Below are 27127 nucleotides of genomic sequence, written 5' to 3'. Positions count from 1 at the left end.
TTTAAAGTTATCTCTAGTTTTCGCTGTTAATGAATTACCAAACTCCCTCATCGACAATTTAGAGCAATTTGTAAAAGTTTAAGTCTGTGAAAACTAATCTGGAAGACCTGACAAAGAGTATGAACATGGAAATAACTTCAACGAACTTCACTATTCCATAACAGAAATAAGTGAAGAACCTATGCTGGCAGATGTAGAGGATAGGAAAGTGTGTGCACAATGCTACAAATTTAATTACTGATTCCGAATAGTTCAGCATCTGTTGCAAGGTTATTTAGCCCCCAAACCGAATTAAAACAAAATATCGTAACAGATCGATTGGTAAGCATTTGAGCAAACCTAATGAGAATAGCCAATGAAAAAGTAGATACAGAACATTTTCCATATGATAATGCAGCAAAAATATTCAATGTTCAATGGTTTAGAAGTCAGAAGATGTTAAAAATTTATTATAATTATTTAAAAATATTAATAAATTTTTAACATCTTCTGACTTCTAAACTCAGAATAGAAAAAATAGAAATATTTTTTTTCCAAGTCTATTTGTGTTTTTTTAATTTTTAGAAATCTCACTTAACTTTTTGAAATCTCACCCTGTTTTTGAAAAAGGGTGAGAAATTCTCTCCCATTTTTTTTCCTGTAATGAAAACACTGCTGTCATATACCTTTTGAATGAAGATGTGTTGCGTTTTGTTATAGCAATGTAGCAAACAACAAAAGCTTTTGGCCATGTTGCTATTGGCTGGATCCTATGCTATCAGCTATAACTAGAGAACACAAAAATTATTTAACTTTTGCTTATGGCTCGTACAACATGTGGACCACATGTAATGGTACAACATGGAACCCCATAAACAAAGAGTTGAGATATAACACCAAAAGTTTAATTCGAAATCATAGCAAAACCTAATTTTGTCCTGGTCTATGTACATAAATACTACATCATCAACAGCTATCCTTCCAAGTTATTGGATTGAGGATGGCACATTATAAATGAGTAAAAGTGCCAATTATATATTTATAAAAGTAAAATAAAATATAGTAGACCTAAATTAACTTAGCATAAATTGTTGTAAGCATTTGATAATAATATGATTTATGCTTTTTTCATATTTTTAGGAAGGTTTTTCTGTGTCATAAAAATGAAAATCCAGACAAGATATTTGCAGTTAAGGTGATGAAGAAAAAGGTTATGGTTAATAAAAACATGATGAAACAAGGTAATGGTTAAGTTTTTTTTCTCTCTTGACATGCTGAGAAAAAAGAACTCTTTCATAAGCTCTTTTTAATAGATTTTTCATGTTCATAGTTGTTTAAACTCTTAGGAGTTTTCTGTCATCACAAGTAGAGAGATTTTGTCTGAAGTTCTTCAGAAAATGCGACAATGTGATTATGCTTGTTTTTTTAAAATACCAATTAAATTCAATTGCAACATAAGATTGTTTTAGAATAGTTCTTTTGTTTTTCATAAGATTAATTTCATATAAAAGTTTTTAAAAACATATGTTATGAATGAAGGTATATTTTGCATTAAAAATTACATTCTGCTATTATAAAACAAGAGAATCAGTATACATTAAACATTGTTTATTTAATTATTTCATTATTCAGTTATTATTTTTATTCAATTCTAAATATTAAGAAAATGTGATTTTTTACAGTGTAAAATTAATTTAATATTTCATTGTCATTAAAAACTCAAAATTTTAAAATTCTTGTTATTTAAGAATTGGATAATATCAAACATGAAATTCTGTCTTTACAAACAAAATGAACGTAAATAAACATAATAAACTTCAGTAGTAATTAAACTTTATATTTAAAATTTCTCAGAGAAATGAGTGAATGAGTACAACATATTAAGAAAACAATTCCTTTTTCCGATTTAAAAATCTTGATTTCATATTTATTTCATATAATTATTTTGAACAAATTTATAGAAATCTGAAATCCCCAAAATTGTGCAAGACTTATGAAAGTCAGTTTAGGGAAAGTTTAAAAGGTTATCCAGAGGATATAATGTAGTTACATTTTGTCATTAAGTTTCATTCTCTGCTTTTATTTGCTCATGAATAAATTATTCTATTTTGAAATGTATTCTTGTTGTCATTTGAAATGACATGCTTAAGTGTAATATATCCAAATTTTGATTTGACAATTGTGTTCTCTTTAATTTTGCATGATTAGTTTACGCAGTGCTTCTTTGTTTCTGTCTTAATAAAACTCTTATCACACTAATTTTTTAATTTTATCTAAGCATCAATTGCAGTTTTGTACTACTAATTACCACATGAATTAATTTTCATTCTACAACAGTTTTTACATTTTTTATCAAACTATTATTTGATGAGATGAGTTGGGGGACCAGTAAAATATCTAATATATGATTAGAGTGCTGATAGTAGCTCACAGGCCACACACACTCAACTAAACCGCTACTTTAAGCAGTCAAACTTTAGTTGATTAATCTCTTACAATGTATTTTTTAAAAAAACATTTTTTAACTACCCCAAATACTAATATTTTCAGAAATATCAAATTCTTTGATTTTCTGTTTTTTCTTCTTCTTTCTTTCAAGTATTGACAGAGAGAGATGCACTCGCTGTAAGCAGGAGTCCTTTTGTGGTTCAACTGTTTTATTCAATGCAATCACAAAACAGCATATATTTGGTAAGAAATAAAATTTCAAATTTCTTTTTCCATTATTCTTTTAGTTTTTCTTTTTAATGTGCATTAAAGTAATTGTCCATACAATTTTTCTGTTAGATATAATTAAGGATGAAGTCTGGTTTTTCTCTAAATTTTTTTTTTTAATGTTTCTGACTTAAGCATTTACTTTTAGTTAATTAGTAGTAGTTAACAACCTAAACTGTAATCTTCTTTTTTTTAAAAAAAAGAAGGAAAGAATTAAAAAATATATCAGGTTTGAAAATTCAAGTTTATTTGTCAGAATTTCATCCTGTAGCCTTAAATAAAAAAATTTTAAAAAATTTAAAACTGGTTAACATTCATAAGTGACAATTTTAATTTAAATGCGGATCAAATTTCATGAGTTACTGTTGTTAAAAATGTTTGTTAGATTCAAGAAAATGTAATGATTTTCTATGCATTAATTTGATAAAATAATCAGTATCTCATTGTTTTAATGTGTAAAATACAATTTTGTGTTAGAAAATGTAAGGTAACTACTTGTATAAGGTAAACTTTTTATTCTAATGTCATTATAATGTGATTAAATTAAACAGTTCTTTGTTAACAGATTTTCCTGTTGTGTTGTGTTCTAAGTTCAACAGTATTTTAATTTGCTTCATTGAGTTGAATACAGGGTTGCCACAGACTACTAAAATGCGACTATTTGCTACTATTTTCGGCCTTAGGCTACTATGGCGACTTTTTTTGCCTGAAAAGGCTAAAAAAGCAACTATTTTCAGGAATAGGCGACTATTGGGAGACTTTTTTACTCTTAGCGAAGTTTTTTCGTAAAAATGAACGTTACTTTTCAGTCCCCTCACTAACACGTATTTATTGCCGCCTACCATATGCGTAGTGCAGTTAAAACAAATAATTTTTTTAAAAATTAAATAAAGAGTTCAGTAATGATTTGACACTTTTTAATAATTTAACATTAGTACTTAAAGAATTTTTTTATTCAAATTCTTTCAATACTTGTTTGTTTTATAATTTTTTAGACAGTCAGTATAATTTTTAAACAAATAAATCTTTAGTCAATTTTATTTTCAAAAAAGAAAATAATAGAGAAAAAATATTTTTACATTTATTAAGTACAGAATTTGACCATTAGTCAATACTACTTTTTATTATTTTAAATAAAAGAGGGTCTAATGATATTTCAAAAGCATAATTTTTTTTCAACAAATAATTTTTAAAAAAATTAATTTTTTTTTCGAAAATGAACATTTCTTCGGTTTGTTTCTTTTAATTTTTAATTTATTTATGTAAAATATTTTGTTACAATATTATTATTTTTAAACTAGTAAATCTTAAGTCATTTTTATTTAAGTATAATGAAATAAAACTTGGGTTTGCTTTTACTTTGACTTCTTTATTATTTTAATTGAAACTATTAAGCAATGATATTCATATCATATGGGAATATGTTTAGAATTAGTATTTTCTTTTGTAATAGATTTATTTCTTTTTATTTCTTTTTGATTGATTTAAAGATTTGCCGTAGGTAATTTTTGAACATATGCTAAATTGCGATACATCGCTATATCGCGATGTATCACCGTTTAAAATTTCTGACATCACCCAGTCCTAATCATAGTACATGACAAGTAAGCTATAATTTTAGTTATTTGGCTACTATTTTTGATAAATTTTGACCCTGTTCGGACAACTATTTTCGTAGTTTTAGTCAATTATTTTCCTTCTTGAGGCTACTAAAAGCAACTATTTTTGTTCCTCTTTTGCTGTGGCAACCCTGTGAATATGATTTTTTTTCCTTCTTAAAATGAAATTGCATAAAAAAAGTAAATATCTTTCTGAGATATGATTAAATTTAATCTTACTATATATAAAATTCTAATGATGGTGTCGCAGTTTTCCATTGTTGTCGGTGCATTTTTATTGGCCAGAAAATCACGTGGTGTGATCCAGTTTTTCCTCATTCGTCTCCTTATTGTTTTGGTTGTAGTCAGCATAAAATTAATAAAAGTCATGCTTTTCTTTAAATATTTTTGAATCCCTAACTTAAAGTTATTTTCCTGTACTGCTATTATTACGCTTTTAATTCAAGAGTTTAAAACTAAGAGAATTGCTGTTTTCTTATTAGTATTATAATGTAAATCTGCCTTACATTTTAAGATAAAGTTATTTAGAAAGGTGNGTTCACCAAGAGATCTAAATGTTTATAATACTAATAGACAGTAATATTTGGACGTGGGAAGTAGAGGCGCAAGAGCGTAAGTAAACAGAATTCCTTTTAGTACATAGATGTTAAGTGAATATTTTTAACTTTAGTAGAAAAACTGTTTTCTGCCAAGAAAAAACAATTATTGCGAAGCAATCATTGGGGTTGGTGAGCGGTAGCGAACAGGGGGCTTTGCCCCCTAGTAGTAATATAAGTTTTGTCAGCCTTATAAACTTTTGATATAAAATTACGTTTACATTTTTATTATAAAATTTTTAATTAAATTTTAAATTAAGAATTGAATTTTGTTTAATTTTATAAGCCACTAAACCAATTGTGTAAATTTTTAAACCTTTTTAAAATGTTTTTTATTAGGGTTGTACTTTGATAGACTATCATAATAATTTAAAATTTATAACTTTTGAATGTAGTAGATAGATCAACGAACTTCGATCAAATACTAAAAAGTTTTGACTTCTTCCAACATTCTTGGGGATGGTTTGATTTTGTTCTTAAAGATATTAATTTACATCCAACATTTATGCAACATTTCTACAACATTTGTGCTTAATTTTGCAATGGGCAAACAACAACACTGATCTAAAAGTACAGGGTTATTCATAATTCCCTCCGGGGTTTCAAAGTGTTATAGTAAAAAAAAAGAAGACGAATATGAAAAAAAGAAACATATGAAATTGTTCCAAAACTATTCAAGTTTTACTTACATACATTACAGGTGTTCTATGTGTGAACCCTTGGTCACACTGAATACATCAATGCGATGGTCCAGTTCCTGCCCGGAGGGAATTATGAATAACCCTGTATAAAATTGTCTTATAATTGCTTCAAATGCAGGGTTGCCACAGACCACTAAAATGTGACTATTTGCAACTATTTTCGACCTGAGGCAACTATGGCAATTTTTTTTTTGCCTGAAAAGGCCTAAAAAGCAACTATTTTCAGGGAAAGGAGATTTGGGAGACTTTTCTGTGCTCCTAGCGATGTTATTTTTTTTTATAGCATAAATTGGGTTGACAATCTGCAGCCCATGGTAGTTTCTGAAAGCAATGCTTTTTTTTCTTCCTTAAATAAAAAATTTTGAATTGCGAATTTGAGTCATCACTTTTCAATACGCTCAATTTGCACAGATTCCATTGTAAATCTATTTTGCTTCTCAATCCCCTTTTCAACGGTTATTGCTATGTAATCTGCATGATTAAAAAAAAAAAAAAAAAANAAAAAAAAAAAAAAAAAAAAAACAATTTTGAATACGATATTACGATGCGTGAATTTAGAATTTGAATAATCACTTTTCACTATATATATATTTTTGCTAAATCCATTGATGGTTGAACTGAATATTTTTTGAAAAATGTTTTTTTAATGATAAAATATTTTTTGAATTATTTCTAGTAATTAAAAGTATTTAATTTTCTGCAAATAAAAAATTTTTTTTTGTATAAAAATTTAGTGCTAGAACACTAATGTTTATAAAAAAATATATATTTGCCACCAACTTGACTAAATGGATCATGGTTCAATAAAATTTTAGTCATATTTTTGTTCTTATTTAGGCAACTATTTTCATATTTTTTGGCAACTATTTTCGTTCTTTAGGCTACTAAAAGCAACTATATTGTTAATTTTTTTCTGTGCAACTGTGCAAATAATTAAAATTTCTCTCTACCAAATTGTTCTAAAAATGGATAAAAAATCTTTACAGGTAGCTAGAAAAATTGTGACAAAATACCAAATACTTATCTACATCATTAAATTCTTTGTTAATTATTGTATTTGACGCAGTTGTCATTTGTCATACATTGACGTTAGTATTGTTATTTTTCATAGGTGATGGACTATATGATAGGTGGTGATATCAAATCTCTTCTGAGTATTTATGGGTTTTTTGATGAAGGAATGGCTGTTTTTTATGCTGCAGAAGCTGCACATGCTCTGGAATATCTGCACCAACACAATATTGTCCATAGGTATAAATGCGAGAACTTATTTAACTTAGAAAACTTATTTAACTCCGTTAGCTAAGAGTTTTTCTTTAATTAAAAATACTTTTAATACTAGGAACTACCCTGAACTTTTTAAAAAATTGAATTTTCTTCTAAAGTATCAATGTGTGTAAAATAATTATTAAAAATTAATAGGTAAAATTAAATTTTAGAATAAGTTATAGTAACTTATATAGAATCATAACCTTTGACTAATAAACGAAATCAAATTTGTTTTGTTATATTTTTCTAATATATCAATCTGTGTAAAATTATAACTTAAAATTAATTTTTGAAAGAGTTGCATTATCTTATACAGAGTTGTAAAGTTGACTAAATAATAAATTTTAAAAAATATCAGCAGATAAAAATATCATAGCAGTTTGAAGAGAAACTATTACTTTTTCTCTAAAGTTTTTAATTTTGACCAATAACCAAATATAATAATGACAGATGATTATACAGTCGAACTTGGATAATTCGAAGGGCAAGGGGCCTCTGCGAAACTTCGAATTATCCAAACACTGTTATTTTTATGTCTTAAAATAATTACTCGTAACAGAAATTGCGAAACAAAGAATGTTTATTAATTTTAAATTAAAACGTTAAAATTTTTTAAAATATTTAGCTATATCCGATTGCTTTAAAGAGCTTGCTTGATTTTTTCTAACAAATCTTCAATATCTTCTTTGTCTTCTGTTGTAATATTCTTATTGTTTAGAACTTCAGATGGAATATCTGTATCTGATAACTCTCCACAAATGTCTATATTTTCATCCATACTGACGTAATCATCGAACGGAATGTTGTCTTCCCATGCAACTGGGGGAGGTAAATTTTCTTCATTGAAAGGATCGCTAGGGATAGTGTTCCTGATGAATTCTGCATTCCGAAAACAATTTGCTATTGTTTTTTGGCTGACTTTGGACCATGCATTTAAACACATTCTTGAAGCATCGAGGAGAGTAATGGGAAGCTTTTGGGAAGATTCGGTAAGGAGGTGTTGAACGACTAGACATCTGTAAAAATGCTTCAGATTTTTAATGATGCCTTGATCCATTGGTTGCACCACTGATGTCATGTTTGGCGGGAAAAAAACAACTGTGATATTGTCCATAGTGGGTATCGATTTATGAGCAGTGCAGTTATCAACAAACAGGATGATTTTCCTGTTTTTTCTTTGGTATGTACGATTTAGATGAAGTAGCCATTCTTCAAAAATATGAGCAGTCATCCATGCTTTTGTGTTAGAATGGTATTCTATAGGCTTTGATTTGACATTTTTGAAACACCTTGGACTTCGTGATTTTCCAATCATCAGTAATGGTAATTTCTCAGTGCCATCCATGTTTGATCCTACAAGTAAGGTGATTCTATCTTTACTATGTTTTCCACCACTACATTTTTCACCTTTAAAAGTAAGAGTCTTTGCAGGGGTACATTTGAAAAAAAGTCCTGTCTCATCGACATTAAAAATGTCTCTGTCCTGTGTATACTCAATAATTTCGGCAACTTTTTTTCCCCACTCATTTGCTGCACCTTGGTTCACACTTGAGCTTTCACCACACACAGACTTGAAAGAAATTGCATTTCTTTTCTTAAATCCGTCTAACCATCCGGAGCTTGCTTTGAAGCTGCTGTTATCTAAACTGATAGCAAATTCCTCAGCTTTTGCACGAACAAGAGTTCCACTGAGAGGGATGTTCTTATCCCGTGCTTGTTTAAGCCTCTTTGTAACACACTCGTCCACGTCAGGATGATCAGGCTCTCTTGCAAGTTCCATTAGATTTCAAAATTCTTTCTTTCTTTTTCAAAAAAGTCGAAAGAGTGTTAGGCGCTATTCCAAACTCTTTTGCAATGATGCATTTTTTTACACCCTTTTCTACTTCTCGAATTACAGCAATTTTTTCATCGAAATATAAGGTTTTATACGAGACACGGGGCTTACTAAATGACATGCTGGTACTGAACTATCACTACAAAACTAAAATCACAATGTAGAAAACTCAAGTAATATCGACTACAGGCCTAGTGTTTAATGCCGTGATTATACACCAGTTTCCTGGAGTTAGATGCAAACTCATCATGATCTCATGAAAAATTAAACGCACCACTATTGGAGGAACACCTGTCAATCAACTGCCCGATGACCTTTGAAGGACGACTCACGTAGACACAACTTTTTTCAAGATCATGAAGACTCGCTAGCCGGTGACAATTTTTTTCTCCTCCGCTCCGACCAATGACATGTATGCATCCTATCACATGATTCGAAATACCCTTCCCATCATCCTTTCTCCCTCCCCCTTGTCATCCCTAAAAAAATTTCCATAATAGCTGAAAATAACCAGAATACTTTTCAAAAATAACTGCATTTAAACTAGATTTTGTCATTTTTGAAAGGGTAAAAACTTCGAATTAAGGGAATTGGATTTCGAAATAACCAAGATTTTTTAGCATTAACTGAATATACATGTGTCTAGGAAAGTAGAAAAGCTTCAAATTATACACGAATTCGAATTAAAGACGTTCGATTTATCCAAGTTTGACTGTATTACATCTGGTAAAAAACAATATATTGAAGATGATAATCGATAATGATTGTTGTGAAAATTTTAATTAGTTTTATTTTAATGACAGCTTAGTGTGTATGCATCTTCTTTGTTGAGAATTATGTCATATGATTTTTTTTTTTTGTCCAATGAAAATGCTGTGACAATAATCAGAAATGACGAAAGATTTAGACTTTTATTTTTTCTTCTGGTTAATCAGATAGAGGCTTCCATTTTCCTTTCATGATTGCTGTACATATAAAGCTATACATATACAACTCTATATCATATATGGCAACGTTACTTTTAAAAAGTAACGAGTAAAAGTACAAGTATTTTTAAAAAAAGTAACGAGTAAAAAGTAAAAAGTTCGTATTTTGAAAAGTAACGAGTAAAAAGTACAAGTAAAAGTACAAGTACTAAACAAAAAAAGTAACGATTTAGAAGTAGGGGAGAGTGGGGTCAATTGTAACAATTTTTACTTAACTATTTTTAACTAACAAAAAATCCAATATATTATTAATATTAANAGAAGATGGACAAGATTTTTAAATTTATAACTCATAATGATATATGTATAAATTTTACGATGTTTATTAAAATTTTTTATGTATCCCTAAAAGTTTTAATTTCTTATGCAAAATTTGATATTTTATAGAAAATAGATTTGATGTTTCGATAAAGCTGATGTAACTAAATTATCTTACTACAAGATGATATACATGCTAATTTTTATTATCTAGCATATTTATCCTTATTAAATTTTTATTGGAGTAGTTTATTTCATCAAGAATTTTTTTATGCAATTTTAATGCAAATGTTTGTATTTTGAATGTAGTGTTTGTTTATTTCAAGTACAATGTCAATGTTGGGTTCATGATAAGAGATATCATAATTTTAGAGATTTGAAGCCTGATAATATGCTTATCTCTGCATCTGGACACATTAAACTGACTGACTTTGGTCTATCAAAGATTACAATTAGTAGGCGTAAGTTTTATTTTTGTTATCTGTCGTTCTCTTATGAGATGAATCAATTCTAGTAAAAATGTATCTTGCATGTTAAAGCTATTAATGTTTATCTCTTTAAATCAGGGGTGATTGTATTCTGGGTTTTTCGTATCTTTCTTCTGGGTCTGAAAACTAGAGGCGGGACTTGCGATTTTTGCACGAATATCAAAGAATTACACGTATTTCAAGACCATTGGTCCGCAAATCAAGAGCTTATAATTTGACAAAATTTTGAATCTTTTACTAAATCCCTTTAACGAGACGTTTACATACATTTTTCCGCCTATTTGATTCTTTTGGTTTGGCTAATTTTTGATATTTTGAATATTTGGAACTGCGCTGGTATCTCCTAATATCGCGATACTTATTCACACGATTTAAAAGACGTGCATTGCAATTCCTATTCATGTGATTTAAAAGTTCAATATCGTGATTTAAAAGTTCAATATCGTGATTTATATTTACACGTTTTTAAAAACTAATATCGCGTTTCGTATTTACGCAATTTAAAATATTTGTATCTTCGCGTTTTTTAAATCCAATATCACAATTCATATTCACAAGTTTTTAAAATCCAATAAAGCCCTTTTTGGAAGAAGTCAGTTTTTTCTTGAATTAATTATTCTAAAGGTGTGATATTCTGCATTAGTAGCTAATTTAATTATAAATGTTAATTCAAAAAATTATGTTAAATATAAAGCATCTAAGGTATGTAAATTGATATTGTTTTTTCACATAAAATTTTCAGGGTTTTTCCAATTACCCCTGTTAAATGCTTCGTAGGTTTTAAATTTTTTTCCATGATGGACCAATTCTAAAAAAAAATCTATTTGCTATATTATAGCTATTGAGATTTCTGATATTCTGGGTTCACCATCCTGTTATACTCAAGACTCCAAAGAAGGTCTTCCAAATAGAACTCCCGGGCAGCTGCTGTCTTTAACCTCAACATTTGGTTTTGTATGTTTCTTATTTCCATTAAACACATAGCTGCCAACTCTGCTGGATTTTCCAGTACACTACAGGATTTTGTCAGTTTTGTTCTGGTCTACTGTTTTATTTAAAATTCTCCTGGTTTATGTACATTATAGACATTTTCCTAAAATTGAAAAAGTTTTCTAAAAAATCCCTATTGAAATAGAATTTTTGTGCAGATTATTGCTTGCTTGCTTGAATATTTAAATAAATATTAATAATACATAATGAAGCAAACCTCATTTATCAAAATCAGTTCAAAACTTTTTTGTTCTGAAATTTGTTTTTATACAGAACTCTTTAAATTAATTAAAAACATCTTATAACTATCTTTTATGAATTAAATGTCTATTAATATTCGAATTTATGAGATAACATAATACATAACATTTCAAGTATGTTTAATGTCCATCACAACTGGAAAATATTGTAGTTTTTCAATTTTGATGACAATAAAAATCCCTAAAATTCCTTATGTGTAAAATATTTAGTACATTATGCAACAAATATCATGAAATTTATATTATTTTCTAAAATCTACTTGATTTTTTCTTATCCATTTGGGTCTTATGTAAACTTTTATTTTGATTGAAATATTTGATTAAAAGCAATAGTTTCGAGGAATCTATTTAGAATTTTTATTATCCAAAGTCGGACAAAAATGATATTGTTCAAGAATGACATTTGACTTAAAAAATAAAATTTAAGTCAATCAAATTCTTAGTCAAACTATGTTTAATTAATTTTGTGAATTACATGTTTATTTTTGAGGGCATTTTCATTGTCTGAGCATTGAAAGGCCCACTTAATATTTTCTTCTCATTGACTTTCATGAAATTCAGTTTTCAGTGTTGGCTGGTATAGTTTCCTAGTATAAATTTATAATGTTCGAACTTGGTCACATTTATTATTGCAATATATTTAAACACTGTTTATTCACCGTTTACCGTGGCAGCTCAAAATCCACCCATACATGACTACCTACTTGACAAGGAAGTAAAGACAGCTTGTTTTATAAACAAGACAAATGTTATATTGATCAACCTATCTTAATATTTCAGATTGAATTAAAATGTTTCAACCTTGAAATTTAATTTTTCTCTCTTTTTAAACTTTCTGTTGTTCAGTAATTAGAAAATATAAGAAGCAATTGACATTTCTGCAATAAAAGTGTTATGGCAATAAAATTGAATTGTTTTGAAACTAAAATCTTTTACAGGGTTCCCATAGTCCTTAAAATTTCTTAAAAACTGCTTAATTTTTATTTTGGAAAATAAGAGTCCTTTTAAGTACTTAATTTTGGCACAAGGTTTTTAAAAGTCCTTAATATTTCAGCATCACTATTCTTGATAGGAACAATTTTTTCAGTCTTACAAAAATATTTTTTAAAAAAAAAGTCGTTCTTTTATCACCTAAAATGAGACCATGCATCGAGGGTAGAGCATTTTAGAGACAAAAAGGGATGTGTGTGAGTGGGCTACAGGCAAGTTGAAGAGAGCATGACCTTTCATTAATATGTTGGTTCTTTCATTAATATATTCTTCCTTTTGCCTAGAATGATACTCTATAAGGAGAGTGAAGCATTCTAAAGGAAAAGAATACAGTGTGGACAAGGGAGATATGGCACATGGAAGAGATCATGCTTTTTTTTAGTAATAATTTCAGAATGGTTAAGTTAAATACCGTTTTCAATATGTTCTTCGTAAAATGTTTCATTATTCTTTTGCAAAACGTTACCTGATAAGGTGATTATTTTCTAATAAAAGGATACCACCTTCAGTTTTAAATTGCAAATTTGCGATAAAAATGAAGTATTAAATCAAGTAGAAAATAATATTAAGCATAATAGATGATGATAAAGAAATATTACAAGTAAATGTCTATAAATGATAAAAAAATAAATAATTTTTCAGCATTTGTTAATTATCAGTTTTCGAACCATTGGAATGTGTTGATGCTTTTGAAAATTCTTTTTAGACCCTTTTATTTACATGTTTTACCCAGAACTAATATTAAAAAATATTGGTTCGAAAATTATAAATCTTCTCAAACATAATTGTATTTTTATTCTATAAAAGTTTTTTTAAAAATATTTATTGCAATGAATTTTTAAAAAAATATTAAGTTAAGCTTAGTGAGAAAAAAAAGTGGAATGATTCAAGGTGCTTAGATATTAATATGACCTGTTTTTATTTGAAATAGGACTTAATTTAACATGACATAGATAAGAAAACTACTCTCATGCATAACTTTAATTCAACTTTTTAGTATTAATTCTTTTAATATATACCCTTTTAAATAAAACAATTTATTGATGGAAAAGAAAGAATTTTTTGACATAACTGAATAATTATCATGATTGGCCCACAACTGAATATGTGATGCATGTCTAGCAGCGAATTATGAAAACTTGTTTTAATAATTTTTTCAATAATTTTCCCAAATTTCTTTATTTACTCTTTTTTTTAATGCATGAAAACAATTGCAAATCTTAATTTCTGCACTTAATTTTACAATTCAATTTCAATTAAATAATTAAAAATGGAATACAGATTAGTTTCATAGATGTTGTTAACCCTTAATAATTTGTAAATATTGAAAAAAAAAAGAAAAAAAAAAGAAAGAAAAAAAAACCAATCCGGGTTTGCACAAATTGTCTGGTCTTATTTTGGTGAACCCTGTTAATGAATACAATTATATCAGTACTTACTTTATAATGAAATTGTTTTTTTTTTTTTTTTAATTTATTGATTTTTTTTAAAGGAAGGTAAACAATTGGCACTGTCACTGATGGTATCTGTATATTCAATGATAAACAATCTCACTACGTTTAAGATCCTTAATTTTTTTGAAAAAGGTCCTTAAAACTCCTTAATTTTTGCTTTGTTAAAAGAGCGGGAACCCTGTTTTATCCAACTGTGCATATCTTTTGTTTTATATTGATTAAAAAGAGATTATTTTCGTTTCAGGCATGTAATTCAAGCATTTCTAATTCTGGCAGTCCTTTCACGGATGAAAATATTACTCGCCATGGCACATTTGCTTCAGATTCGATCAATGCTGTGCATAATTTATCGATTGAGAACAGTAGGAATAGGAGTTGTTTCAGTTCTGTTGCCTCTCCACTTGCATTGAAATTTGACACTCCCGACAGATCAATATCTTCTGGAAGTGGGGAAAACTTTGGTGAATAATAATGTTTTTTTCTTCATAAAAATCGTTCACAGTTTTTGTTATTTTTTTTCTATCATTGGTCGGACTGAAAAGAAATTTATATGTTTCTAAATTTTGATCTTGTACTAAATCCCCCTATCTTGATTAATATCATGATCTCTTATTGATTTTTCTTGTGTCTACTCATGCATCTCTAGCAATAAATGGTAAAGATAATAACAAAAATTGATATTTAATTATTTTGTGCTAAGTATTAAAAAAATTTTTTTTTTCCATTGTTACTTTTTTTTGTGATGAGGTAAAGGTTTTAACTTATACAGTAATCCCAAATCTAATTTTTCCTTTTTTTCTTCCTATGAAATGAATTCCTATGAAATCCTGATAAAGGAATTTTCTCTAATCAATCCAATATTTTTGCTTTTTATTTTTTTACATCGATTGACTGATAAAATGTCCTGTGTCTTGAGCATATTGAGCAATTGGTAATAGTTTGCATTATTATTTCATGAAGTATGCTGAATATTTTTCTATCATGTTGCAGTTACGAAGTTACAACTCTGAGTATTTTGATAGTTTAATGCAGAATTCAGTATGAGACAAAAGCAATTTAAGTTTAGATTTTTGAAACTTTATTCGAAAAATTTGAAATAATATTTAGAATGTTTGCTAGTTTTGTCAAAATTTTCTCTAACTGTTCTAGTGTTGAAAGTTTCTCATGCTTAATTAAAAGTTGCAAAGAGTTTTGCTTAAAATTTGGACCATAGGTTTATTTTTGTTGCCTGCAGTTTTTGAAACAGTGACAGAAACTGAATCAATCTTAATAAAATTTATTAATAATTTCATTTTGTAACTGATATATGTAAGTAATTTAAGTTAAATTAAATTTATTCGGGTTGATTTTATACCATTTAATATTTTGTTTACTAATAAATTTAGGAAAATATTGTGAAAATATGAGACTGAAAATTTTAGCACGAAAATTTATAAAACCTGGGGAATGTTGTCCATAACTTTGCAGAATATCCTCTAAATTTCAATATTGCTTAATGAGCAGTGATGGCTCAGGGGATGGTCCACTCTCCTCCTAATGAGGTGAACCAGGTTTGAATCCTAGCGATGACCGATGGATGCGACTTGACTTGCCACAATGCTGTTATGAAATTTTCCCATTGGTACACGAACATAGGTTAGAATCTATTTGCTATCTGTCTAATTGTCGGAGTAACACAAATACAGACTAGTTCCATCAAAAACTCATCCACAAAGTCAAGTTTGTGTTGGCAATTAGTATGCCATCCCCTATATTGGGTAATTCTCAATTATTAATTACTATTAAGTAATTTTCCTATAAGAAACCGGAGGGCAAATATATATAGTTGATAGTATCAGCCAGTATATCAGGAATGAGCTTTTAATTAATTATTTGAAATTTTTTGAGATGACTAAATTTTGATTTGTATTTTATACTAGTCTTCAATCATAGTTATGTTTTCTACTACTCTGCTCTTTTGCCACTAACAAGAAACAGTTTGTCCCAATGCTTAATCTTGAAGCTCCCTTGTTTTTTTTTTTGGTATAGTTCAACACTACAAGACTATGGAGTTGAACATTGATAGACATAAACTCTTAAATGGATGGTTATGAAATAAAATAATGCTGCATGTTATTCAAGTTTCACTGAAATTTTTTCTTCATATGAATTAATATTTTTAAATTTTTATTTTGTAACCTTTGATGTTTTATTTTAGATTTGTCTGAGAGCAAAATAGATGAATCATTTGATCACCACTCTAGCCAAAGCTCATGTTCCAGTTACACTCCGTTAGTTCCCAGAGGGAAAAGAAAATTTCGTAATAATCGATCAGTCCGAAATTTAAGGAAAACTCGGTCACAAAGTTCATTAACATCTCCTGCTTTCATAAATTCCAAAATTAAAAGATTAGGAAAACAAAGCTTAGATTCTGGATTAGAAAAAATTATCAAAAGAAAACGGTCTTCTAGCGGCAGTAGTGACCACAGTTTACGTCATCTCAAAAAATTGAGGTCCACTGGATTAACCACAGTTCTTTCAGAGCTAAGATTCAATGCAGAATCTAATATGTTTGAAGATTCAAGCATTTCTTTGAACCCAAATTCATCCATTGACTCTGATAGAAATGTTTCTGGAGATAGTGTATTTCTGAATCATAGTTTCTCCCCTAAAAACTGCCACCCTGAACTAAGAGAGACTCACTCACTTCCCCAAAGTATTTTGCAAACACCTTTTGCTGGATTGGATCTACCAAAAAAATCTGTTAACTTCTGCTTTAATAGTCAGAGTAGTAAAGCTAGTCCAGCCGATGTGTTACGGTTGAGTTTAAACACGAGCTGTGGGTCTGAGAGAATGCAATTAAAATCTGCTTCAATGTTCTCCACTCCAACAGAGAAGAGGCGTCCTTCCAACCGGATATTTGTAAGTATTGTATGATATTAATTATTTTAAGTTTTGTTCATTGAAATTATTTTCCAAAAAAAAAAGAAGAAAAAAGTAAAATTATGGTAGATGGGTACTTTAATGCTAGAGCTGCACAATGGGCTATTGGCGACGGTCTGGGAAACATCCCTCAGGTTGATCCAAAGACATGCCATTGCAATTTTCATCCTCTACAAAGGGGATGGCTCCCCTGATTTGGTAGCCTGGCGAAGAAGACGAGCACTTTATGGTACAACAGTTTAACAAGGACCTATACCTTGCACCCTCGATCCATCAAGGTGGTCACCCAACTGCTTACTGACCGTGGCCAGTGATACTTCAGTGTTCTATTGGGAGCTGTTTTTTTACAATCAGTCCGCTGTGGGACTGAAAAGGCCATTTACAGAAAAGCTAGTTGATTAAAGAAAATCCTATGTAAAATTATTCAAAAACATTTATTACATTACATTATCTGATATCTAATAAATATCTGGATTACTGATCTAATGCTTTAAACCCTTATTAGCAAAAAAAAAATAATGAACGGAAGCATTGAGTACCCAAAATTCTAGCTCCACATTTTTGGGATTTTAATTGGTAAATACAGTAATCTCCGTTTAATGTGATTACTAAGGCCCGGATTTTGATGACATTTGCATTTTTTTGCATTTTTGGACATTTTTTGTCCTTTAGAGCATTTTTTTAGATTTATAGGGCATTTTTCTTTAAATTTTGGGGCGTATTTTGCATTTTTTAAAGTTTTCGGTTAATTTTTTCCAATTTTTATTATTTTTTTATCAATTTTCATTATTACACTGGCTTCCAAACAATGAAGAAAATCTATAGGATATTAACAGGTGAAGCAAAATCTTTTCAAATTGTGGAAGAATTGTCAGCAAGTGAGACCGTCTTTTTCAAGTACACCCCTATAACATCAGTAGACGTTGAAAGAAGCTTCTGCAGGAATGAAAATTTACTTTCAGGCGCTCGTTTACTTACAGAGACGCTCGTTTACATTTCAAATTATCAAAAAAAAAAAATTAATAATCCAATGTAATTCTGATATTTAGTAATATTATGAGATGGGAGTTGTTATATCCCTCAAAGTTTCTCTACAAAAGAAAAATATTTTGGTGTCAATATATTTTCCTTTTTTTGTTATTTTAGGATATAAAACATATTTTTCAAACTTTAATAAACGTCGAAGAAGTATTGCATTGCTTTATATTTTTTAAATGACTCATAATAATTTTAAAGAGCAAAACATTTTTTAATTCAATATTTTCACTTTATTTAAGGCATTTTTTGCGCAAGTTTTGCATTTTTAAGGGCATTTTTTGCCCTTTTTAAGGGCATTAGTTGAGATTTTTTAGGTCTTCAAAATCCGGGCTCTAGTGATTACGGTTGATGTTATCAACCGCTTTTTGTTTTCAAAACCACTTGGTCAAGGCTTTCTTAATTTATTTTGGTGTTAAAGTTACCATTTTATGTGATCATTACATTGTTTAATGTTATAGGTGTTTTAATTTATTTTTTCAAAAATCATCTTAATCTGAATACACAATTCATAAAGAAATATTCACTATTTATTCAGAAGGAACATGTTTTTTTCTTACCTTTCTTTATTGTTTCAATATCCCGTAGCTCTCACATTAACGAAATCGGAAGTTTGCTAAATTGTTATGGGAAAAAAGATGTATGATGAAACTGACTAGTTCTCAATATCAGATAAAGATTTTGTGCCAGCTCCTTCAAATGCTAAAATGGGGAGAACAAGGAAAGCATTGATTACAACGCCAGTCTGTTTACTTTAAAAAACATTGTTTACAATCAATTTATAAATGGGCTCCTTAGGAAAAATTATAGACAATTGATGATTAATTTTTTTTTAGTTATGTGTAATTTTTATATTTTGAGGGAAACTGCAGTACATAAATATAAGGGGAAGAATTAAAAAATTTTTTTTTGAAGTCAGTATCTATGACTCTATTTTTGCGTTGCAATAAATGTTTATAATAGCTTTTTGTGTAGTTGTAAATCAGATTGATCCATGTTTTAGGCTGATTAGATAAAATTAGAGAATATATTTTTATGTTGCTATAAGTTCTATTTTTGTTTGGCAACACGTATTCTCTATAGTAGGGATGCAAAACCTGCGTCCCACGGGAACTTCTAAACGCAATAAAAATATTTCTTTCAATGTGGTTTTTGTTTAAACATAATAAATTTTCTTTAATTAAAATATTTAGTTCAAATTTATATTACTATAAAATGCCTATATTTTTTGCACTTTTATTCTGTAAATTTCTTTTTGGTTAAAATTTACATCCCCCCCAGTATATATATTTGATAAATTAATTATTGTGAAAAATGGAAAAAGTTTTCTAAAAAAAGTGTCAGTTATTTTTAGTTTTAAATAAATTCAAATAATTAAAAGTATTTAATTTTCTGCAAATATGTTATTAAGTTTACGGATAGAAATATTCAGTGCTTAGAACACTCATATTTATACAAAAATTATCATATTTGATTCTCACATGACTAAATATGCATACGGTCCTTCGTTATTCTACTTGCTGTGAAAGTGGCCCTTTACTCTAAAAGGTTGTGCATCACTACAGCTTATTTTGATGTTGTGAATTGCCTTGATCCATGTTTCAGGCTGAATTGGATAAAATTAGAGTTGGAGATTTGAATTCCTTGCCTGGAAATTTATAAGAAAAACACATTAAATGGAATTAATCAGATTTTCCCACCCCCAGTTTTCATTGGCATGGAAGTGTAATTAGCAAATTTTTTTTCTGTCATTTTAACTTATTATATAAAAGCTGATAAGTTTAATTTTATGCCCTTTCTAAAATTTATTAATAAGTTTGATGATAACTACACTTGTTTAAAATATTATGTTTTAAAGCTAAATTTTTTAAAATTGATTTAATCTATTTGATTAAGATAGAATATTGCTTACAAGCTTATGTTAGTGTCTTTATTTTAGACCCCTCTGCAAAGTGTTCGAACCCCATTTCGAACACCTAAGAGTGTAAGAAGGGGGCCTGAGCCTGCATCAAATGAAAGGATCTTAGGCACTCCTGATTACTTAGCACCAGAGTTATTACTTCATAAAGAACATAGTAAGAATTTCGAATATTTTTTATTATTGTAAATTCATTATATAATATTGAAAAACTTTTATTATCTGAGTTTTATTCTGGTCGATATTTCACAAATGGTTTTTAAGGGAACTATTCTTTCTTCATGGTTAAAATTAAAAAAATAAATTAATGAAGTCGAATCTGGAAAACCTTCCAACCTTAATTTGTAAATTCAATATAGTTTATTTACAAAATATAATATTTTACAGGAAAAAAATTTTCCAATGGATATTTAAACTTTTAATATTACAGGGCTGATTGTGCTCTGGAAAAAATCCGGATTTTTTGCTAGCAGTGATCCAGAAGTTTCCGGAGATCGAAGGTCCAGACGTTTCAAAAAATCGCTCATCGCAGCAGTTTCCGAAAATCAAATTTTCAAAGGTGGAACTTAAAAACACAAGTTATTTGTTTGTGAGGGAAAGCCAGATACTTTATAAGCTTATATTCATGATTAATATTCATTTTTTATCAGTAAATAGTTGTTATAATCATAAACTCAAGAAAGAAAGACATATTTGTAAATTTTAATTACTTCTCCAGGTCATCATTGGTATATGTAAATGGTATAGGTGTGTGTAAAATTTTAAATATATTTTAAGTAAACCAAGAAATATTGAGAAAAAGGGGAAAAAAAAACTTGCTTAAATTTTTTTCAAATTTTTCAATTTAAACTTTTTTTTTTTTTTAAACAAGAAATTTTCCAGAATTTTGACTTGGGCTCACAATCACCCCTGATATTATTCTTGTTTTTAATAATAAAGCAGTTTTTCTGACAGATAAAACAGTTTAATAAGATTGTTTTTTTATGAACTTTTAAACTTATGTTTTTTATATTTTAAAGGTTTCCCTGTTGATTGGTGGGCTTTAGGAGTTTGTTTGTTTGAATTCTTAACTGGTATTCCACCTTTTAATGATGTCTCTGCTGAAGCTGTCTTTAACAATATATTAAGAAGAGGTAAATGTATAGTTACTTATTTTAGAAGTAAATATACACAATCTCCTTGAAATTTTACAGTGTGCAAGGTGTCTCAGAAATATTGCCATAAACTTTTAAAGAAGGTAGGGCTTGTCCCATGACCGAAAACTTTTTGGCAAAATTGTAGCAGTAATAGAAGATTTGAAAATACACAAGAGAACCATTAAATTACGGCTTGGGATATAATTTGTTTAGTTTTCAATGTATTCTATTTGGTTTTTATTCCTATTTAATTAATGGTTATTAAAATTTTGCATTAAAGTAAAATTTATTTTTCCTGAACCAATAAATGTAGTTTAAATGACGGACAATGTGAAACAAAATAACAATATGAAACAAAGGCGGATGGACATTGTGAGTTTCAAACGCAGTTATATTGTTTTTATGAATAGTTTTAAGTTTACTATAGATCTTAATTTAGGTATGTCAAGTGTAAAGGAATGTTACCTGGTGAAATAATCTAGGTACCACACATTGAGAACTGATAACTGTGCCTGGTTTCCAAAAGTGACAAAAATCATGATTTTTTTTTTTTTAAAAACGAAGAAGATTATTTATGTTTTAAATCTGATTTTTTCCCACATTTACTAATAAATGCTATGTTAAATAGTGCTAAATATAATTTAAGAAAAATATTAAATCTAAAATACTTTATATCTCTAACAAAACTGGTAAAAATTTTAAAAGTTTATTACAAACTAATCATGGAATAAATTAAATCATAGCTTTTAAAAATTTTTTTTAAAATTAAAGTTCAATATCCTCATGAATTTGTAAAAAAAAAAAACCCACTTTTCCGGTTAAATTTAATTGAGGAATATGTTTAGATCTTGAAAAGCAAACAATTATTCTTGGTGGAACAATTCTCTCTTTATTATTTATATACACAAACTATTTGTGTAGTAAGTTTGAAATAAACATAAAACTGAGTAAGTATAATTGAAATGTGTGTATTAAGCAACAAATTATTTTCTGTACAACTCATGAATAATTATAATTTAATAGTATCAGGCAATATTTGTTCACATTTAGTCTATTTATTATTTGTATATTTTGAACATCAACTATTATTTTATATACATTCCCCTCTTATTAATTTTTCTGGATAAAATTTGCATTATCAATAAAATCATTATTTAAAAAACTTCGTGACCTTAAGAATATGTGTATAAATTATGCCCCTTTCAAAGAGCCCTGAGACACCATATCTATGTTAGAACTGTTCAGTATTGGTGCAGTTTTAGTTATCACCAATTAAATCAATATAATACTTGATAACTATATTAGTATTGACACTTATTGCATAACTATTCCACATTTGAGTTTTCTGCAAAATATATTTATCTGCGGTAGCAACCTAAAGCTGAAATTTTTACCATTTTTTTTAATAGTGCAAATTTCCCATCAATTTTACTTTTCAAGATATAACTGTTTTTTTTTTTAAAATAAATATTACCTAATTATTCCCTTATATTTAATGTAAGCCAATTTCTTATTCAATACCATTTTGTACATAGGTGGGAATTAAGTTCTCCTGCAAAGTTTGTCTCCTAAAAGTAGTGAAGTAGTTACTACAATTACAAAGTAATTTGTAGTCACTACAAAATATAGTTGAAGTTAACTACATTTGTAACAAAGTAGTTGTAGTGAACTGCAAGTGTAGTTTTCCGACCACTGTGTTTTTGTTTCATTAATTTTTTGTTTCAGAAGAGAATCTGCAGTTTCTATTTGAGGAGCACCCTAAGAGTTTCTTTCTAGAAGTTTGTTTCTTTAATTCGTGTATTCTTAATTTTCCTGAATCAAATTTTTTTAAATTTTTTTTTTAGATATTCCTTGGCCAGAAGGAGATGAAGCTCTCTCAGAAACTGCTAAAAATGTCATTGATCTGTTACTTACACCAGATCCAAGCTCTCGTCCTGGAGTTAAAGGTATATTTTGTATTTATTAAGAACAGTAATCTTGATTAAAAATAATAATCTACTAGGGACTTTTCATCAATTTACTATTTTTTTCCTCACTTTTAGGATATATTCTTGATAGTTAAAAGTAAACGCTTAGACTTGATATGTTAATTTATGTAATCTAATTTTCAACTTAAGTTAGAAAATCAATCAATCTTTTTTCTGAATAAGTATGCTAGCTCACTTTTGAAAAAAAGAAAGGACAGATAAGCCTTATTTTAGAATTTTTTTTTAAATAAGTTCTGCCATCGACAGATTGAAGCCATATGCCATTAAAGTTTATTCTGCTGAAAAAAGTTCAACTTAAATATTATTTTAATTTGTTAAAATGTATCATAATGTTTTAATATGTAAAATATAAAGTTCAATGGCTTTTTATTAATTTAAAATTTCTAAAAAGATAAGAGCTATTTTTGTATTAGCATTAATACTTTGGTGTCCAATAATTTAGTTAAAATACACAACACTTTAGTAAGATTTGAAACTGAACAGTTTTTTTCTTTCTTTTTTTTTCCTTTTTTTATTTTTAAAAAAAGTTGTCTGCTTCATTTTGTATTTGTAAACAAGTGGATCAAAAGCTTGTGGTCAGCATCAACTGTTAGTCTTTCGTTTTGATTTTTGCAGTCTAGAAAAATTAACTTCTGCAGTTAAACTTGTGAAACAATGCTCATTTTTACAGTGTTTGCAGTTAAATTCAATGTCTTGCAATTTTGTACTAATAAAAAGTTAAAAAAAAAAAGATTCAAATTTTGAAGATCATGATGCTACATTAGCAATTTTATTAACAAAATCAATAAATCAAAGTATTATATTTCTATTTTGTCTCTTTATGTACCTTTATTTGTGCTGTAATAAATTGCTCTTTAATCTTGTACCCATATTTCTTAAGACTTATTTGCTTTAAATACTTTAATTATTTATCATTATGCTTTTCTTTTCATTACTTGCACTTGGATGGTGAAATTAGCTATGCATGTGTGTAAATTCTACCAGATTCTTTAGATCCTATTTTAAAATAGGATCTAAATACATCCTACAAATATTAAATCTGTACTAAATACGTCATTTTATTATTGCAAATTTACATACTTTTATTGATACCCAATGATATTTTTTGTTTGTTTATGTGATTTTCTATCAAGGACAAAAAAGTATATTTCTGCTTTGTAATATTTATAAATTTTTTTTTTTAAATCTTAAAATAATTTTAGAGTTGAGAACATGGCCTCTATTTGAAAACATTGTATGGGAAAACATCTTGAACATGGAAGCTCCTTTCATTCCCTATCCAGACAGTAATACAGATACTACCTATTTCGATGGTATTTATTACATATATTTTGCCTTTTATGAATTCTATTTTTCTATATATTGTATATATTTCACATTTAATAATTAAAAAGAGGATACCAGAATGCAAACAGGGTGAGTAGCGTTTTTAAAAAGTGCTTAAAGGTGCTTGTTTTTTATTTACGTTTTTTAAAAGCCCTTAAAGGTGCTTTTTTAATTCTGGGTTTGTAGAAAGTGCTTAATTTTCTATCTTTTAAAAAGAGATTTTTTTCTTTGCCATATCAATTGTCGTTTTAAATTACAAAAGAAATGCAGATCTTCCGAATTTTCTCTGCAATATTTATCTGAAACTAGTTGTTTTATCGTAATAATGTAAAGTTTTTGAAAATATTTTTGAATTTTATTGATTTTATGTTTATAAATTAAGAACTTTAAACAATGGAAATTTTTTTTTTACTGAACAGATCCTAATTATGATTTTTTTGGAAAGTGATTAAAAGTATTTGTTGAGTGCTTAAAATGTGCTTATTTTTTGTTGAAAAATATGCCTACGCACCCTGACAGAAAGGCATCGCTGGAAATGTATATAAATGTATAAATAAAAATATTTCTTATATTATATAGATATAGTAGACCTGAAAATAACAACTCGCCACATAGGAAGTCATGAAAAAAAAAATTTAAGAAATGCCGACTTAAATATAAACAACTGCTCCTTCTTTTTCCATCATTTTTTTGAATATTTTTTAATGTTAAAAATACATCAATGCATTTCATTAAAATGCCTAATGTCTCGATTCAAAATTTAGCAATTCACATATTTCAAAGTTGTACCGTATACAATACAAATGTATGCCGCTCCAAATATTTTTAAATAAAGTTCTTTGGAAGTTAGTATGTTTTATTAAATGTTGTCACATATTTATATTAGTTTTATTGCTGAATTAACTTCTTATAGCTGAATGAACTTTTTATATATTATTTCTAATGTGATTGAATAAAAAACATAATTTATTTCTAGCAGAAATTTTTTTTTAAGAAAGTGAATATTAAGTTAAAGGACCTATCAATATCAGTCTCCGACTCATTAGGTTTGAGGAAAAAACAGCTTCTATGTTATTGTAGTCTACCAGCCATTAACTGCTAATTCAAAATTTAAATGTTCAGGTCTAAGACATGTGCAACTAAGTTCTGATTCCTAAACTCAANATCATTTTAGCATTACCTCTCGAGGAATTGATGCTTTTAGCTCAGTTGTCACACACTGTTACGTTACATCAAGAATAAGAATTTTTTCATAAGGTTGGTTCACAATATGATTATTAATGTTCAAAGTTGAAACGTGCAACTTTGATGCATTGTTCCTGCATCTTTTGTTTTCTCATATGTATGGTTTTGTTAAAATGGTCCGGTCAGAAATGCTATTCTTTGTAATGTTAATCCCATTTAGATTGATTTTAAAAGTGGCAGATTCCTGTTTTTATCAATCAAAAAATTATTTAATTTTGGGGAAGGAAAAAAAAAACAGTTTGTCCTCATGCTAATGATGAAGAAAATGTGGGATTTGTGTTCTTAACAGCTTGAGGAAAATGTCTCAAACAGCATCAGTTGATGAAAATGTTGAAATTTGTGGTGTTGTCACTTAAAGAAATGGTTGAAGAAGTGCAAATCAATACAGATAAAAAGAGGTAATGGAACCACAACCAGTGCCAACATTTGGGAATGCCTTGAAGTCTTTAACCAGACAAATTGTGGCACATGGTGGAGAGATTGATGTCTAAACTTCTAAAAGTAGAAGAGCTGAAGTGAGCTCTTGTTCACTGGTAAAAATGAATGAAGCTATGTTAAAATTAGTTTGTAACTTGATACATTTTTATTTACTGATGTTATAATTATAAAATAGTATACAATATGCAAACTAAAAGTTTACCATTAAACAGCTTCTCATTTTATTTTATTTAAATATACAGTAATATATATTCCACTTTGTTTAAAATTGAATTGCTACTCATATTGGTGAAAAGGAAAAAAATATTGTCTGTAATTTTTTAATGAACTGAGATAGCTAAAAAAAAATTCTATTAAAAATAGAAGGAATATTACATAAAATGTTTCATATAAAAGATATTGTTTCCAAGCAAATTGTCTTAATTTAAATTTTTTTTCTTTTTTAAAAATGTTAATTCTTTGGCGAGTACAATAAAATTCTGCTTATCTAGTTTCAATAAATACCAGCTATTGCAAAAATTGACAAATTACTTGTAGATATTTATTCCTAATTTTTAATATATAAGTTATTTCAAAAATAATTTATTACAACTTCAAACTAATTAAATTTTTTTCAGCTCGAAATGAAGCCCAACATATCAGAGTGTCCAGTTTTGATTTATAAATCAGCATTTCTAATTCTGTACCCATGCCCAGAAGCTTCTTTTAATGTCGCTATAATTATTTTTTACACACACTATTGTTGTACATAATATTTGTTTCATATGTTTTAGATTATTGTATGAATTATAGATATATTTTATTGCACTATTTTTTATTTTTTTATGCACTGTTTGAGTGTGAAAATTATGCAAACAAAAAAAAAACCATATTTATATCGAAATTGGTGTTTGAACTGCTAGTTTCTCTCTAAATTTTTTGTATATATATCCAAAATATAAAATCACAAATTTTTAAATAAATATTTATGAATTTTTGAA

At 28.0% G+C, this 27127-nt stretch overlaps 1 protein-coding gene across 5 annotated transcripts in view; it reads left to right on the top strand.

Moving 5' to 3' along the window:
• The window catches only part of LOC107447836 (serine/threonine-protein kinase greatwall), a 33167-nt gene extending 6040 nt beyond the window's left edge, over nt 1-27127 (top strand). For 2 of the 5 annotated variants that reach the window (XM_043041882.2, XM_071183179.1), the window contains exons 3-14: nt 1120-1220; nt 2579-2670; nt 6722-6861; nt 10330-10418; nt 11284-11399; nt 14384-14600; nt 16337-17040; nt 20036-20171; nt 21034-21147; nt 22995-23096; nt 24341-24451; nt 26765-27127. In XM_043041882.2, the coding sequence (XP_042897816.1) occupies nt 1120-1220; nt 2579-2670; nt 6722-6861; nt 10330-10418; nt 11284-11399; nt 14384-14600; nt 16337-17040; nt 20036-20171; nt 21034-21147; nt 22995-23096; nt 24341-24451; nt 26765-26811 (1969 nt within the window). In that variant the 3' untranslated portion in view covers nt 26812-27127. Of the gene's footprint in view, nt 1-1119; nt 1221-2578; nt 2671-6721; nt 6862-10266; nt 10419-11283; nt 11400-14383; nt 14601-16336; nt 17041-20035; nt 20172-21033; nt 21148-22994; nt 23097-24340; nt 24452-26764 lie in introns of all 5 variants that reach the window. The other 3 variants (XM_043041880.2, XM_043041881.1, XM_043041883.2) reach the window with 2 other exon arrangements.

Source organism: Parasteatoda tepidariorum, chromosome 7 (assembly GCF_043381705.1).
Source record: "Parasteatoda tepidariorum isolate YZ-2023 chromosome 7, CAS_Ptep_4.0, whole genome shotgun sequence".
Taxonomy (NCBI): Eukaryota; Metazoa; Arthropoda; class Arachnida; order Araneae; family Theridiidae; genus Parasteatoda; species Parasteatoda tepidariorum.
This window is presented reverse-complemented; position numbering and strand designations above follow the sequence as displayed.